At 36.0% G+C, this 16,589-nt stretch overlaps 3 protein-coding genes across 3 annotated transcripts in view; 2 read left to right on the plus strand and 1 right to left on the minus strand.

Annotated features, from left to right (window-relative positions):
• The window catches only part of LOC125652772 (thyroid adenoma-associated protein-like), an 84,467-nt gene extending 77,007 nt beyond the window's left edge, over positions 1-7,460 (plus strand). Inside the window, exons 31-34 of the mRNA XM_056165549.1 lie at positions 2,569-2,650; positions 2,809-2,926; positions 7,026-7,180; positions 7,374-7,460. Coding sequence (XP_056021524.1) covers positions 2,569-2,650; positions 2,809-2,926; positions 7,026-7,180; positions 7,374-7,427 — 409 coding nt within the window. The 3' untranslated portion in view covers positions 7,428-7,460. The remainder of the gene's footprint in view (positions 1-2,568; positions 2,651-2,808; positions 2,927-7,025; positions 7,181-7,373) is intronic.
• LOC125652776 (iron-sulfur cluster assembly 2 homolog, mitochondrial-like) lies at positions 7,184-11,021 on the minus strand. Its single transcript, XM_048882172.2, has 4 exons — positions 10,833-11,021; positions 9,140-9,239; positions 8,898-9,013; positions 7,184-7,650 (listed from the first exon to the last, which is right to left on the minus strand). The coding sequence occupies exons 1-4, from the start codon at positions 10,901-10,903 to the stop codon at positions 7,479-7,481; spliced, it is 459 nt and encodes a 152-aa protein (XP_048738129.1). The 5' UTR covers positions 10,904-11,021; the 3' UTR covers positions 7,184-7,478.
• Positions 11,022-11,214: 193 nt separating this feature from the next.
• LOC125652775 (deoxyribose-phosphate aldolase-like) lies at positions 11,215-12,781 on the plus strand. The gene is made up of 2 exons (XM_048882171.2): positions 11,215-11,468; positions 11,682-12,781. Exons 1-2 carry the CDS (start codon positions 11,260-11,262, stop codon positions 12,430-12,432), a joined length of 960 nt encoding a protein of 319 aa, XP_048738128.2. The 5' UTR covers positions 11,215-11,259; the 3' UTR covers positions 12,433-12,781.
• Positions 12,782-16,589: the final 3,808 nt, after the last annotated feature.

The following is a 16,589-nucleotide window of genomic DNA, read 5'->3' on the forward strand; positions in this document are numbered from 1 at the left end:
TAATGAAAATTTTATTGGATATAACCAAGTTTCCTTATAACAAGCTATTTTTCGATGGCCCATAAGGTTTGCTATAACTGAATATTTTTAAATTATAATGCAGTGTACATAATATGTATTATTATGCACCTCGGTTTTGATGTCTGTTGGATGGGACGTTAAAAGGTGTCCTGTGTCAAGGATCACAACCCCCTTGGCATGCAAAAGGCCATTTCCTGGTTTTGGAAAAAGAGTAGGCTCACTGGAGGCCATCAGGGAAACACCCACAACCAAACATATTTCAATTAGTTAACAGCTGTAAAATGACTGAAATATTGTCAAAACGGCATCAACCCCAATCAATCATTTTTTTCTTATATAAAATTAGTGTGATTTAGAACCAACATTTTAACTCTTAAACCAACTCTTATGCTCATGGTTTACTGACTAATCAACAGTTTATGAATAGTCTGCCCCATTTCTCTTGGCTACGGAAGTCACATGATTCCCGGTCTGCTGCTTTGTTTACATAATGGTGAGGTTCACTAATTTGACTGCTGATGAAATACAGAATTTATTAGATGAAACAAATACCAGAAACACGAAAAATGCTGTCCTGTTAAAAGTTCAAAATCAACAAACCATGTGCATATAGTAAAAACAACATAAAAAATGAAGGTGTATAACAAAACAGTTATAGACTGTGTCCTCAGAAAACAGCTGTTTTGTTTGACCCAACAGATCTGCCCTCAGACTACGGCTTTGGGCAACAGATCCATTCTCGGGTCAAACAAAATAACTTGTGCTCGGACCCGGTCAATAACTGCATATTGTCATATCATTACACAATACTTCAACACATCTGTCCTGCTTTCCTCCATACACAATTATCCAAATAACAATACTATTCATCATCATCATTATCATCCATTCTTATTGTCCTGGCATTTTTAGCTCGCGCGTCGGCGTAAACTTTTCACATTTTCAACATTTTCTCAAGAACCGCTTGGCCAATTTCAACCAAACTTGCCACAAACCATCCTTGGGTAAAGGGATTTCAAGTTTGTTCAAATGAAGGGCCATGTCCCTTTCAAAGGGGAGATAATTGCAAAAATAGGGTGGGGTCTTTTATAAATCTTCTTCTCAAGAACCACTGGGCCAGAAAAGCTGAAATTTACATGACAGCTTCCTGACAAAATGCAGATTCAAGTTTGTTCAAATCATGGCCCCCTGTGGTTGGATGGGGCCGCAATGGGGGATCAAAGTTTTACATACAAATATATAGGAAAAATCTTCTTCTCAAGAACCACTGAACCAGAAAACCTGAAATTTACATGAAAGCTTCCTAACATAGTGCAGGTTCAAGTTTGTTCAAATCATGGCCCCCGGGGGTTGGATGGGGCCACAATTGGGGATCACAGTTTTACATGCAAATATATAGAGAAAATCTTTAAAAATCTTCTTCTCAAGAACCACTGAGCCAGAAAAGGTGATATTTACCTGAAAGCGTTCTGACATATTTCAGATTTCAGTTTGTGAAAATCATGACCCCCAGGGGTAGGATAGGGTCACAAGGGGGGATCAAAGTTTTGCATACAAATATATAGGGAAAATCTTGTGAGCGATGTGGCCCTTGGGCCTCTTGTTTTAATCCTTTTGCAAGGATGAGGCCTGGATGTCCTGTCGAGATCAAAGCTTTCTTTCCATACTTGGTGATCCTGTTGATTGATATTATCTAATCATGTAGGCTCTAGGTCTCGTTTTACTACCTCATCCCACATTGAGCTCGATATTCAGTGTATGAACCTGATATCCAACCTCTACTGCACTCAATACTAGTTCAAACGGGAAATTAGCAAATGTAAAACCATATCATTACACAAGATATCAACATGTGTCCTGATTTCCTCCATATACAATTGTCACAAATAACAATACTACTGACGAGTTCAAACACAATCTCGGGGAAAATTGTTCCAAAGCGTAGAAAAGCAAAAAGATGGCGAACAACTAGGCCAAAGACATGATCATCTAATCATTCTCGTGTGTATTAAATAACAGATCTAAGAAAAACGTGTAATTTAATGTTCATTGTTAATGCTTAATTGGCAATCATCAAACACAAGATGAATATATATGTTTGCCCAATTTATAAAATATGAATTGCTTTGGAACATTTTAGTATGATTTATTATAAAGTATAAACTGCCCCAAACCAAGCTTGGTTTATAAACTATTCAACAATCCTCTTCTTTGCGCAAATGAAAATTCACAGTTTCTGCTCTTAACTTCTAGACAAAACTTTGAAAAATACCTCACATTTTTGACAATTTTAAATGAAACTCCAACAAAATACCTCTAATGACTTATTTTGTGCTATTGTTTAATACGTACAAACGAATGAAAATTGCATCACAGATCTCGCTGATTATGGTGCACTTTCTAAATATTTTATGCTGAAAAATAAAAACCATCTACAATGAATTTTTTCTTTGAAAATTCACAGGCCCTTTGTGTGGATTATTCCTTCTCATCCTCAATGAAGTTCTGACTCTATGCACATTGATTTTAAATTTTCACTGCTTTCAGTAAACAGTTGTATGAAGCAGAAGACAACAGTTTCTTCTCAGAGTCCGTCTTTAATTCTGCGTATTTGTTCCAAATGTTACAGGTAAGTATAGAGGCTTATATTATCAATAGGTTAACTATTGTCTATTTCAGAGACAGATTAATGACTACTGTTTAGTACCAAGGCACATAAATTCCTGATCATACTTGGCCACGGAGTACTTACTGTTGCTTTTTATATTCTTGCATTATTCCTCCCAGAAAATGTTGGTACTGAGTGGCGCTAATGATGTCACACATTCCCTGTCACGAGAGGAGATTCAGGTGGATGACCTTGTCCAGGATCTACAGTTTGTGCAAGAACATCTAAAGATTTGTGGTATGGTTCTTCTACTTCCAAGCTTCTTATGCCCTTACATTATTGTTGTGGTTTAAGTCTTATGCTTGCAATAGAGGTGATGCATTTTTTGTGATCCCATTCTAGAATGGGATCTTTGTGACCCCATGCTTAAATCAGGATCTTTGTGATCCCATGCTTAAATTGGGATCTTTGAGATCCCATGCTAGCATCAGGATCTTTGTGATCCCATCCTAGAATCAGGATCTTTGTGAACCAGAAATGCTATGTCTTGTATGAAAACTATCTTATATAATGAAGATTCAAGTTAGTTTTATTTTTTATTTCAAATCATGAACCCAAAGTCTATGATGGACCAGAACAGGGATTCAAAGTTTTACATGGGAATAAACAGGAAAAGTCTTTACAAATCTTAAAACACTTAAAACAACAAAGGCACAATTTGTCACATTCTCATGTAGTGTATACAAGTTTATTTACACCATGACTTCGAGGGCCGGGCCAGAGTCACAATAGAAGTTTTACTCTGGATTGCAGTCTACTCCCAATAAATTGAACTCCAGAGGACTAGCTGATTATTTTTTATTTATCTGAAGTTCAAAATAAACAAAGTTTATATCTCTTATAAGATATATTTTGGATTTCAATCCTGATCTAATATACCTATGGAAAACTTGCCCAATTACAGATTTATTATTTTGCAAACATGTCATGCATAAAATGAATAGAAAGGAAATGATGTTGTCCATTTGAAATGAGATGTATTATTATGCATGTATATATACACACAATCACCGAGTCCGAGAAATGATCAGTATTAAAATTCACTGTAGTACTTTCAGAATAGGGGTATGTTTTCCTGTTTCCATGTTGAACAAGATTCCTCCTAAAAATTTATTGTGAAATGTCTCAGGTAAAGACACAATATACACCTGCATGATTACAGATTCACCATGACAACCGGTGGGGAGTACTTCTGTATAACATTTATGAAAGAAACTCATTATCAGCCCTGCAGACTTGTTAATGAGTGTTTCAGTATCAGCAATTAACCCACATTTTAATGCAAAGAAAAAATAGTATATATAGTTGGAAAATTCTATTTCAAAAAAGTAGATGCTGAAAATGTGAATAAGCTTCTTATATTGCAAAAACAAGCTGCAAGGGTAATTCTTAACATCAGAAATTTTGAAACACCATCTAATGTCATGTTTACAGAACTTAACTGGTTGCCTCTATCAGATTACTTTGTCTATAGAAAAGTCATTTTAGTGTATAAAGTTTTACATGGTTCAATGCCAGATTATTTAAATGTTTTTAAATATGTATCAGAAGTCAGTCAGAGGCAAACTAGAAATTCTTATTCAAACATATTGTATAAACCCAGGGCAAAAACAGAATATTATAGAAGATCTTTCAGCATTTCAGGGAGCACAGTGTGGAATGCCTTGAGTCAAAATATAAAAACTCAACAAGTGTTGCGTGTTTTAAGAGAAATTATCTTAGAGATTATCACCATACTTTTTAAGCTTCATTTTGTTCCTATTTATCTTACTTTCATAATTATTTCTTAAGTTTATATGTATTCTACTTCTTTTAATCTGTGTTTATTTTACTAATATCTGTCTGTATGTATGTTATATGCAGGACCATATTGAAAACTAGCGTTATCGCTAAATATGTAATCCTGGATAAAGAAAGGCTTTATTATTATATATTTATTATTATAGAGTAAGCAGTATATATTGGGAAATCCTTTTAAAATTCTCCTACAAACAGTATGGGTACAATTTGTCAAATTAATATGCCAGCATCTTAAAGTACATGTAGAATAAATTCAAATATGTTTACACTATCACCCCTGCTGCTAGGGTTCGGCCACAATTGAGATATAGAATTTTATATAGGGATATGTAAGGAAATTCTTTAAATCCTCTCTGAAGAGCCAAAAGGTTATACATTGCATGGTCGAAGTTCATATGCAAGCATCCTAATGTAGTGTAGATTTCGATATATTTCCTACGACCCCAAGGTCAGGGCCTCAATAGGTTCTTCTCAATAGGTTACTTTGAAATAAATAGGAAAAGTATTGAAAACTGTTCTTCTCAAGGTCAACAAAAATCCAATTTATCAAATAAATATCCTTGCATCCTCATGTATTATAAGTTGTATAAAATCAAATAAATATACCATTTATCAAATAAATATCCATGCACCCTCATGTATTATAGTTGTATAAATTTATCAGATAAATATACCATTTATCAAATAAATATCCATGCATCCTCATGTTGTTAGTTGTATAAATTCTAGCTTGTTCAAACCCTGACCTCTGGCACCACAGTGGAGGTTGAAGTTTTACATAAATTATGATATTTGTGTCTCCCTCTTCAAAGGGGAGGCATTTTGCTTTTGTCCGGTTTTGACTTATTATTCATCTTGCTGCAATGCTTCAAACAAATTTTGACTAGGCCATAAGACTTGGAACAAGAAGAGTAGGAATTAAGGACCAATGCACGGCAACAAAATTTACTTTGACTCATTCATATCGTCAAGGTCAATCTTTCACATCAGAATCTGGTCCAGGCCACAATCTTGAAATATTGAAAGAGAATATTAAGACAAGATGCTCTGTACCAATTCTTGTTTTACCTCGATCAATTTCTTCATTCATGGTCATCATCAATGAGATTAAGCCGAGATGCACTGCATTACAATTTTTGACATTGATACATTTCTTCAAGGTCAAATTATAGAACACCAAAAAAACCATTTGACATTAGGAGCATGGAAAGAGGACATTAAGACAACATCCACTGTATTAAAAAAAAAAACACCTTGAAAATTCTTATATTTGTACTTGCTACTACATATCATGTTTTATAACTAAACTAAGCCAAAAATTATATCCAGTTTTTAGTTCACCCGAGTTGGAGCCTCAAGTGACCTTTTCTGATCAAAATTTGTCTGTTGTCGTCGTAAACTTTTCACATTTTCATCTTCTTCTCCAGAACCACCGGGCCCCATTTCAACCAAACATGGCACAAAGTATCCTTGGGTGAAAGGCTTCAAGTTTGTTCAAATGAAGGGCCATGCCCCCTTCAAAGGGGAGATAATCTCAAAAATGCAAAAATAGGGTGGGGTCATTTATAAAATCTTCTCAAGAACCACAGGGCCAGAGGAGCTTAAATTCACACGAGAGCTTCCTGACATAGTGCAGATTCAAGTTTGTTAAAATCATGACCCCTGGGGGTAGGATGGGACCACAATAGGCGATCAAAGTTTTACTTACAAATATACATGTAGAGGGAAAACCTTTTTAAAATCTTCTTCTCAAGAAACACTGGGCCAGAAAAGCTGAGATTTACATGAAAGCTTCCCATCATAGTGCAAAATCAAGTTTATTAAAATCATGGCCCCTGGGGGTAGGATGGGGCCACAACAGGGGATCAAAATTTTACATACCAAAATATAGAAAAAAAGCTTTTAAAATCTTCTTCTGAAGAATGGGCCAAAGAAGTTTACATTTACATGAAAACTTCCTGACATAGTGCAGATTCAAGTTTGTAAAACTCATTGACCCCAGGGGTAGGATGGGGCCACAATAGGGGATCAAAATTTTAGATCCAAATATAAATGGAAAATCTTTAAAAATATTCTTCTTAGAACCACTGGGCCAGGAAGGTGGAAATTTATGCGAAAGCGTCATGACATTGTGCAAAATCAAGTTTGTTAAAATCATGGCCCCCGGGGGTAGGATGAGGCCACAACAGGGGATCAAAGTTTCACATACAAATATATAGGGAGAAAATCTTCAAAACTCTTCATCTGAAGAATCACCTGGCCAGAAAAGTTACGTACTAACATATAGAGAAAATCTTCCAAAAATCTTCTCAAGATTCAATGGGCCAAAGAAGTTTACATTTACATGAAAGCTTCCTGACATAGTGCAGATTCAAGTTTGTAAAAATCATGGACCCTGGGGGTAGGTTGGGGCCACAATAGGAACCAAAATTTTACATGCAAATATATATGGAAAATCTTGGTGACTCAGGTGAGCGATGTAGCTCATGGGCCTCTTGTTTGTTTGTATCAATGCTTTCTCTGTGCATTGTTACAGATACTTCAGTTATCAGTGAAGTCTGTGAGCCACTTTACTTCAGGACAACCGTAGAGCTACTGTTAAAAGTTAAACTACTCGTAGAGGAGAAGCCAGACTGCTTAAAGGATGAGGACTTGTCTCAGCTGAGTGATGGTTACATCAACATAGCAACAGTAAGCTGTTTAACATTTTATTTCAAAACAAAACAAATTGATGAACATAAACTTCAATAACTGTTAAAAATCAATCAACATTGTTTAGCTTAAAAGTACATATACAAAGTTTTATGTTTGAAGTTTTGTCTTATCACAGATATGTGGCTCCTACATATCAAATAAACTCAGTACCTCTTTTGTTTTTCCACAGAACTTGAAGACACCTGTTGCAAGATTTCTGAAGAATTCACTTCATTTAGTGTAGACAATATCAATACATTAAATTTTAAATCTGAAATTCATCAAGTTATTTTTTTCACTTGATTGAAAATGAGGCACCACAGGAGCATCCCTGTTCAGCTTGGGGATTATCGATAACTCTAAATGCACTCCGAATGAGTTCTTCATGATAGTCAATGGTAGATCCCCTCAGGAATTCCAGAGAATCTGTGTCAATAGCTAGTTTAACACCGTCTTTTTCAAACACTCTAAAAATAAAAAAATATATATATTCATTGACAGCAGAATGTCACAACATTCTTTAATTAAGAAATATTATATTTGATTAAAAAAAATAAACATTTTCACGGGGATAATGAATTGGGGTGATCACATGATCAAATTCTGAGAAGCTTTTCAGGTTATTTATAACCATCTTACTTCATAGCCCAGTGAAGTTTTTAAAATGGTTATTTATATCTGTACTGTAAAAGTGGTTATTTATGTAGGGGTTAAGTGCACATTTTTCCATGTCCAACATTATGAGTGGGGAAAAGTTGTGCGGTAGAGCTGAATACAATATATATTATATCAAATGATTATAACTATATGCATGGGGGAAATTTACACGCTAACACGTGACTGCATAATATGTTTATACATGTACTGTAAAAGTGGTTATTTATGCGGGGGGGATTAACACTAAGTTAATCCCCCCCCCCCCCCCGCATAAATAACCACTTTTACAGTACATGTATATGCAATTTGAGAGACGGACAATTTAGAGTATGACACTGTCCACTTCTAGTAGACCATGTCAATGTAGTAACCCAAATTCAAATGGGGTTCTTGTATTATTTTATTCTTTTTTGCTTGTGGATTTGTACCGTCATCATTCTGAAAGAGTCTGTTTTGATATAACAAGAGTACAAGAACTGGTACATAATACTCCTGTCACAAGCTTAAGTAGCCCTAAGGGTGCTTTCTTAAGCCATGAGTTGTAGAACTTTAAGGAAGTATCAGCCATCATCAAGCTGCAACATACTTTCTTTTGCATTGTATGAATAAACAGTCTTAGCTTTTAAAAAAACTGTGACAGGTAAATAGACAAACCAAGAGTCCTTTGTGTAATTTTTTTCTTCTTGAAGCTTAAGTTTGTAGTTGCCATCATTCCATTATCACTGTTGAAAATTCTAAGACTGCATCTATGTTATTTCTCAAGTTCTGTCTGTTGAAATAGGATTTTATTTTTTTCCCATTGAGGTCTGTGTTAGACCCAATCCCCATTCAATACACTCCCCCCCCCCTGTTATCAATCAGTTATGAAGAACAGCTGCAGACAATTTAAGTGCTAGAAAGATGTGGAAGAATAATAACTGGGCAATAATTTCATTTGGGAAACTTAGTAACTCGGACTTGAAAGATGGCGTTGGTTTGAAAAGGAGCCTTTTAAGCAAGACTACCAACATCTCAGAATAGTTTTCAATAGGTTTTATCGTGTTTCTCATTCACTTACTTGTCATCATCATGGATTTCTGACTCTATATCAAATTTGTACTGAAATCCTGAGCAGCCCCCACCATCCACTATAATTCTCAGGTAGGATTTTTCTTCAGCAATTTCTTTCAGTCTCTGTATAAACAAAAGTTATAGAAATGTAATGGTAGTGGTTAACAGTGTTGCAACACCACCCCCTTGTCATTTTGTACCATTTAGGGGTCTTTGCCCCTTGATAAATCCTTGTATTGATTACCTTACCTTCACACAGGAATCGCTAAGGTTGATTAACTCTTTATCATTGTCGGTCATCCTCTTAACACCGATTTGGAAAGCTCTTTTTTCACACCATGTAATTTGTCTGAAATGCATAATTATGTATCAAACCATCAGATATTTCTCTATTTGGCCAGTAAAAGTTTGTCTGTTAGAATCTAGGGTTCTGTCTGTCTATTGCAATATTGATTTGCCTATTTAAAGGATTCAGTTTTATTTTGTCTATTACAATTTCACTTTGCTGGGATTCAGTTCATCTTCTGTCGGATAGGATTCAATTTGTCTCTTGGGATTCAGTTTGTTTCTTGGATTCAGTTTTTGTTAGCCGAGTTGCGTAGCAAATCTCAGTTTTTAAATTGGCGAAGGATGGGCGTCCAGTCGGTCGGGCGGGGGGTGTCCACAATTAGCTTGTCCGGTCTCTAACTTTCATACTTTATGGTGCATCTTTGTGAGACTTGCATAACATGATCACATCCAAAAGAGGAAGGTTCCTATTTATTTTGAGGTCAAAGTCTCTTTTTCACTATATACTGTAGATTTGAGCTTGCCTCTAACTTTTATATAAATGTACTTGCTGGTGCATGTTTATCAGACTTCAAATCCTGATGACATTCAAGATTCATGTTGCTTTTGAAATCCAAAGGTCAAGGTCATTATCACACTAAATACCTATTGCGGCCATTCAAAGCTTCATACTTATAAAATATATTAAATATGTGCATGTTTTTACTTCGTGAATGCAAGTGTGCATAATTTTCCAAACTGCAACTCGGCCAGCCCATACACATCTTTGATGACGAGATATTCTCACAAAAACGCGATTATCCCTCTCTAGCGAGAGTATATATATTCCGTACAACCGAGAAAAACACCCGTGGAGTAAATCTCTTTGTCTTTCACTTGAAATGAAGAAAAAGTGCTAAAATGTCTATACTTCTGCAAATATATCAATTGAAACAAAAACACTCACAATGTGCATTTGATTTCAGACTCCTTTCCTCTTACACACCAATTTTGATATGAAATTTTTTTACTGTTGTCAATTTTACAGAGACGATTCACGCCATGTTAAGTGTGTGTTGCACTAATTCAGCATTGCACGGAATTTGCCAGATTTTCAATAAAGACAACAAAACGCTTGTTTTTGGTCTTATTTACTTTCTCGCTAATGATAATCACAGGAAAAGTGTTCCCAACCTGTTTAAAGTGTTAAGACATTTAAGGAGGGAGGAATATGATGGTCAGACAGATTTTATCACCACTTTCAAGGTAGAGTACTCAACTACAGATTCAGGGCCCAGGTTCGAATCCCATTCTGGTCAGTTGCATTTTCTCCCTTATTGTTAAACATGAAACAGTTATTTGATTTAATGAATATTGTTTGTAAGAAGTCTTGAAATTATAAAATACATCTCATATCAGGAGTTTCATAACTGTCACTATTTCAAATTAAAACAATGTCATTTTTCTATTGCATCATCTTTAAAGGCAGGCAGAATTCTGAACTGTCAACATTCATGAATCAAAAGTTGTTCATAAGAGTGAATCACTAACCCTGTTTAAAACACAACAGAAATAAAAAAAAAATCGTAAAACAATTTTCATGATCACAACACATGTATGTGACCTCGACGTACGATTTACATCAAACTGACATTCCTGACAGATAATTGCAGACCTTGCATTACAAAGGCGTGTGAAGGTGTGACAAGTCTTTCGCAGAAGACCTAGTGTCCGAAATGTTTCCATTTAACAACGTTGAGGTTGAAACTGAGTCCGACAGCTCTATCAAAAATATATCGATGTCAATTTAAGGCTTGAAAATACAATTTGTATCACCCTTATTCAAACGTTCTTGTGAGGTTGACGGGTGCGTTCAGGTGGCTAAATGTAATACAATGATGCTATGTACAACGAAATCCGATAACCAAAAAAATTGTTCATTTAAATGTGCACTTGCAGAAATGATAAGATATGCATTAAGAATACGAAACACAGTGGTTGAAATAAAATCATAATAAAATGCATAAACATTGTTCTGAAGAGGCCCAACGTATAAGAACTAGTGTGCATATATCGTGTCATTAAACCGAACGTGCCTGAAAATGTCGGCCAGAAACCCAGGAGTTGAGTATGATTCAAGTTGGTTTGATAATATTTATGTCAATCTACCGGCTGTCAAGCGCAGAGCAGAAACTCTTGGGACCCGCAGAACAGTCAAGAAGCAATGGCAAGCAGCATGGCTGCTGCGCGCTGTAACGTGCATCGATTTAACGACTTTGGCAGGGGACGATACCCCCTCAAATGTGTCAAGGTGCTCTATATTTATATTAAAACAGACTGATGTTCTTATTTTGTGAAAAGACGCCCATAGACAGCATTATAGAAGACTTCTGTATTTAAAAAAGCATTATTTAATTAAAATGTTGAAGCACATGTTTGATAAACACTGTCAATTTGACAATTCTTTCAAGTTGGTGAAGTAACGTGTATGAACAGATCTTTTTACATTTTACTTCTCTTGTAGATTGTGTTTCAAGGCAGCAAATCCTGTCGGGAAAGATATCCTGAAAGCAGTTGAGATGGAAAATGAAGGCATTTCAGTGGGAGCTGTATGTGTGTACCCCAACAGAGTAGCGGAAAGCGTGAAGTTCCTCAGGGCCGCAAATCGTTCTGATATTCCTGTCGCCTCTGTAGCAACAGGATTTCCAACGGGACAAGTGCCCCTCAAAACTCGTCTGGAGGAGATTAGAATGGCAGTAGCAGATGGAGCCAAAGAAATTGACATTGTCATCAATCGCCAGTACGCTTTGGAGGGAAATTGGAAAGGGGTGTATGAGGAGGTGCGTATGATGAGGGAGGCTTGCGGAGAGGCTCATATGAAGACCATCTTAGCCACTGGTGAGTTAGGCTCCATGGTAAATGTTTACAAAGCAAGTATGGCTTGTATGATGGCAGGAGCAGACTTCATCAAAACCTCAACAGGAAAAGAAGGAGTAAACGCCATCTTGCCCGTGGCTTTAGTTATGGTGCGAGCCATTCGAGAGTACCACCAGCGAACTGGACAGAAAGTAGGGTTTAAACCTGCAGGTGGAATAAGGAGTGCCAAAGATGCTTGTACATGGTTGTCCCTGATGAAGGAGGAGCTTGGAGATGAATGGTTGTCTCCTCATTTATTTCGTTTGGGGGCCAGCTCCCTTCTGATTGACATAGAGAGACAGCTTTTCCATTATGTATATGGTAGATATGCTGCAACACATGAAATCCCATTGTCATAGACCTGGATAAAGGTGCTTCTATATTTATCAGTATGCTAGTCTTCAACTTTGTTTCCAAGTACAGTAAATACAAGAGTAACTAGTGCTAAACAGAGTGAATTTATTACACTGCAGGTGGTTCAATAATCTCCCTGGTTGTCATGTAGATACATAATACATTTGATTAATAAGGCAGTATTTGAGACATTCTACCCCAACCATGTGCCAAGAAGCATGAGACATTTTACTGACTGTAGTCTCTTAATTAAAAATTGAACTTGAAATAATCCATTGTTACCAGTATTCCTACACATGTTTAAACTGTGTGAATGATTAACTCGATTACAATATAAAAGAAGTGTTTTGTGCATATCTCATTCATTCTGTGTAACCTTCAGAAGAAATGGACCTCTACTCCTGTGACAATGTATTGGGCTTGATGGACTTCTTTGTGGGAACTATTTTATCATAGAGAAGTGAATATTAATCGGCTCGTTTTGTCTGTTGGATTCAGAGTGGCCATTGTATGAATGATTTATATGAAAAAGCTGATTGGATTTAACATAAAAGGAAAGAAGTCCTTGGGACTAGCTTAAGGACATATGATACCAAAAAGATTGTCATAGGTTTTTTAGAATGTTTGAGTACTGTTAAAAACCCATATTTTAATACTACAGAATTTTCCTAGGGTAATGTTTTTCTATTTTTTGATAATACGAAATAAGGGTGGTTGGATTCATAGGGAAATTTTGTGGTAAAAATGGATTTTTAGCATTAATTATTAAAACATTTACAAATAGTCAGACAAAATTCTATAACCAATTTGGTGGGAGGGGTATTGTATGTCCTTAAGGAGGAATAACACACCTGAGAAATCTGATCTGATGGAAAGTGAAAAATATGTTCAATAATAATTTTCAAATTTAGTTGAAAATGCAGTTATGATAAACAGTAATCTGAAACAAGGCCTATGAGCCACAGTGCTCACATGAGTCATCTTGGCCCTGCTGTTGTGAGTTTTAAAAGATTTCTTTTATCCATTTTTATTCCCATGAAAATTTTACCCCATATTATTGCCTCAACATAGTCCCAAAGGATCACAACACAAATGAATTCACATAACACAGAGCTAGATGCCTAAACCCCAATATGACTACCCCCCAATATGACTAACATGATCTTGCTGTTCTGTATGGATAAGACCAAGGTCATAGACCATAGTTTAATATCTAGCATAAGAAATGAATATAAAAAATATGAAAGCTCCATCTCAAATAGTCCAGGAGATGTTGAATAGGTCAGATTTTTATTAAATGTAGGTCGAACTTCCAGGTCAAGGTCTTGCCATTTAGAATATATACACAAAAAAGCTTTATTAGTAACTTAAATAGTTCAAAAATATTGATTCAGGTTTTTAAGAACTGGGTCATGGTTACAAGATCAAATACAGCTGTATCACAAATTCTTTTCATGAATCTACATATAAAATATGAAAGCCTTATCTTGAGTAGTTACTAAGATATGTAACAGGTTATGTTTTCTTAGAAGTAGGTCAAATTCCAAGGTCATAGTATGAAATGAAAGGACTTCCCGTGTAAAAAATACAAAGATATTAAATAGTTCAGGAGACATTGAATAGGCCAGGTTTTGTTTTAAAAAGTAGGTCAAACTTCAAGGTCCAAAGAAACACATTTTTGCTGCATTGTAAGTTCATCAGAAGATTTTTGAAAGTCAACAATACATTTTTGCTCCTAGTAAATTGTAATGACCTCCCCCATGTCAAGAGGTTTTTTTTTTTAACAAACTTGGATGACTTGGACTTTAATTTAAACAACTTGTAATGACTTCACTTCCACCAAGGATGCTTTGTGTTAAAATTGGTCCAGTGGTTCTGGAGAAGATTTTTAAAATTTGTAAGTGTATTTGCTATTATCTCCCCTTGGAGAAGGGTGTCGCCCTTCATTTGAATAATGTTGAATCCCCTTCACCCAAAATTGCATTTTGCCAAGTTTGGTTGAAATTGGCCCAGTGGTTCTTGAGAAGAAGTCGAAAATGTGAAAAGTTTACGGACGGACAACGGTATCGTCGCAAACCACGGATTATTGTTTCATTCTATTTCTTGTTTGTGAAATAGAATGAAACAATAACCCGCGGTTTGCGACGATGGGACAACGGGTGATAAGAAAAGCTTGAGGTGAGCTAACAAATAAACCCTTGCTAGACTTGAACCCAGGATCTGCAGATCATCAGTCAACATGTTGAACCTACTGAGCTATACAATTAGATACTCGCAGTTAGGTTTAAAAGGAATATACAAATATTGCTGATATTTATATTTTCATTCGGGTTTCAAAAGGAAGTCGACCATTATGGTGATGTGTTATCCCTCCTTAAGTTACTGATACTAGTCGCACAAATTCAGCAGCCAGATGTAAAGACTTTAGTGTAAAGTCATGCACGGACCTTCAGTGCTAAAGATTAAATGCTAAACTACTAGTAGATAAAATTTCCAAGTGTGGCTGCCAGCTGGGTCCAAATGCCAGTGGTCTCAATCGGTGTAGAACGTCAGACTAGAGATTCAAAGGTTCTAGGTTTGAATTCCGGCCTGTCCGTTGCATTTTCTTTCTTCTAGTTGCATTTGGTGCTGTTGACCAACTGACGGGCAAAATTACCTATCAGGGCCCATGGATAAAGATTTCTCTGGGGGTAGATGTACTTGAGGAGGGAGGAATGTGGTGATTAACTGGGTTCAGTCAATTCGTGGTTTAAAATGACCAGTCTCGGTGACCATAAACTAAGAATTGCTAGTACTTCCAAGTTTTTTAAAAATTAGTTCATAGGATCAGTGATATAAGCTTTTTACTGTTTCAAAGCAAAGTTAATCCATGTGCAATAGCTTCATGGGAAATGCAGTAGCGGGTCCAGAGTAGGGCCAGGTCTGAGGGGTTAAAAAAAAACTCCCTTTCGTTAGAAAAAAATTGAAAATAACGCATTTTTAAGGGTGAAACCCCAACCCCTTGAAAACTAAAATTAGTGGTAGAACTCTCCCCCCCCCTTTCAAATATTCCTGAATCCGCCCCTAAAATGCGTTGCAGTTGATAACTCTGTAAGTTTATCTTAACTTCAGTTGGTTTGCCTTAAGATTGAAAAGATGCTAAAAAAAATTTGAAGACTTTGTTTTTAGTCTGTACATATTCTAGCGATTTACGACGGGAGAGAGAAAGAAGGGGGAGATGACTGCAAACATGTCAATCGGTGATTGGACATCTGACTCTCTATCATATTATAATGTGTTGTCAAATATGTCCTGTCAGCTATTGTTATTGACTAATATGTATATCCTATCATTTAGCATCTTTTCTCTTCTTATCCGATGCACGTCATTCACAAGGTCAACGTGCGAAGCCAATTTAACAGTACCCAGAAAGTGACCCGCGGCGTCAATTTTACAATGCTTAACGTTACTCACAATTACGTCAGTTCTCAAACGGACGTATACTTTAACACGTTTAACTGGCATGATTAGCCAGATTCGTATAAGAGTGGTTGCCTATCCCCCATTTCCTGCAATGTCATCCTTCGTGACCAGTTTATTACAACGAGAAACTGAAAGCCTCTGTCAGCATATTGCCTGCATGCAAGCAAGGAGTTAAAGACGTCAGTTTGAGACCCTTGTAGTTTGATCAAATTGAATCCTGTCCCCAACCGAACTCTTAAACCGTACATTACATGTGTGAAATTCTATTGAATTTCTAAGTTAAATTGCATAATTATACATAGCTTTCCTAAGGTTAATCAGAATGTTCATTTTATAGACACTAGTATTTGTTTCATGAATTAAACGTTGTCAAATTCATTTTCTTTATTTCGGTCGTAATCTTATTTATTATTCGATTTCAATATTTGGAAATAAAGGATGAATTGGACAATTGTGTGGAGAAATGCGATTAGTTTTATCGATATCAGTATACTGGTATGGTACGGTGTGTGTTTTTTTCTGATTTGAGGGGAGGGGTATATACAAAAACATGAGATAGCATAGAAAAATTGCATGACAAAACAGATCTCTAGAGAATCTACCGCAGAAATCTTAAATTAGATGAGATCTACACGAATTTTGGTCAGTTTGTCAGTTTTATTTTTCAATTAAATGTTTAAAGTTGGGGGGGGGGGGCACA

This window comes from Ostrea edulis, chromosome 5, assembly GCF_947568905.1.
Source record: "Ostrea edulis chromosome 5, xbOstEdul1.1, whole genome shotgun sequence".
Taxonomy (NCBI): domain Eukaryota; kingdom Metazoa; phylum Mollusca; class Bivalvia; order Ostreida; family Ostreidae; genus Ostrea; species Ostrea edulis.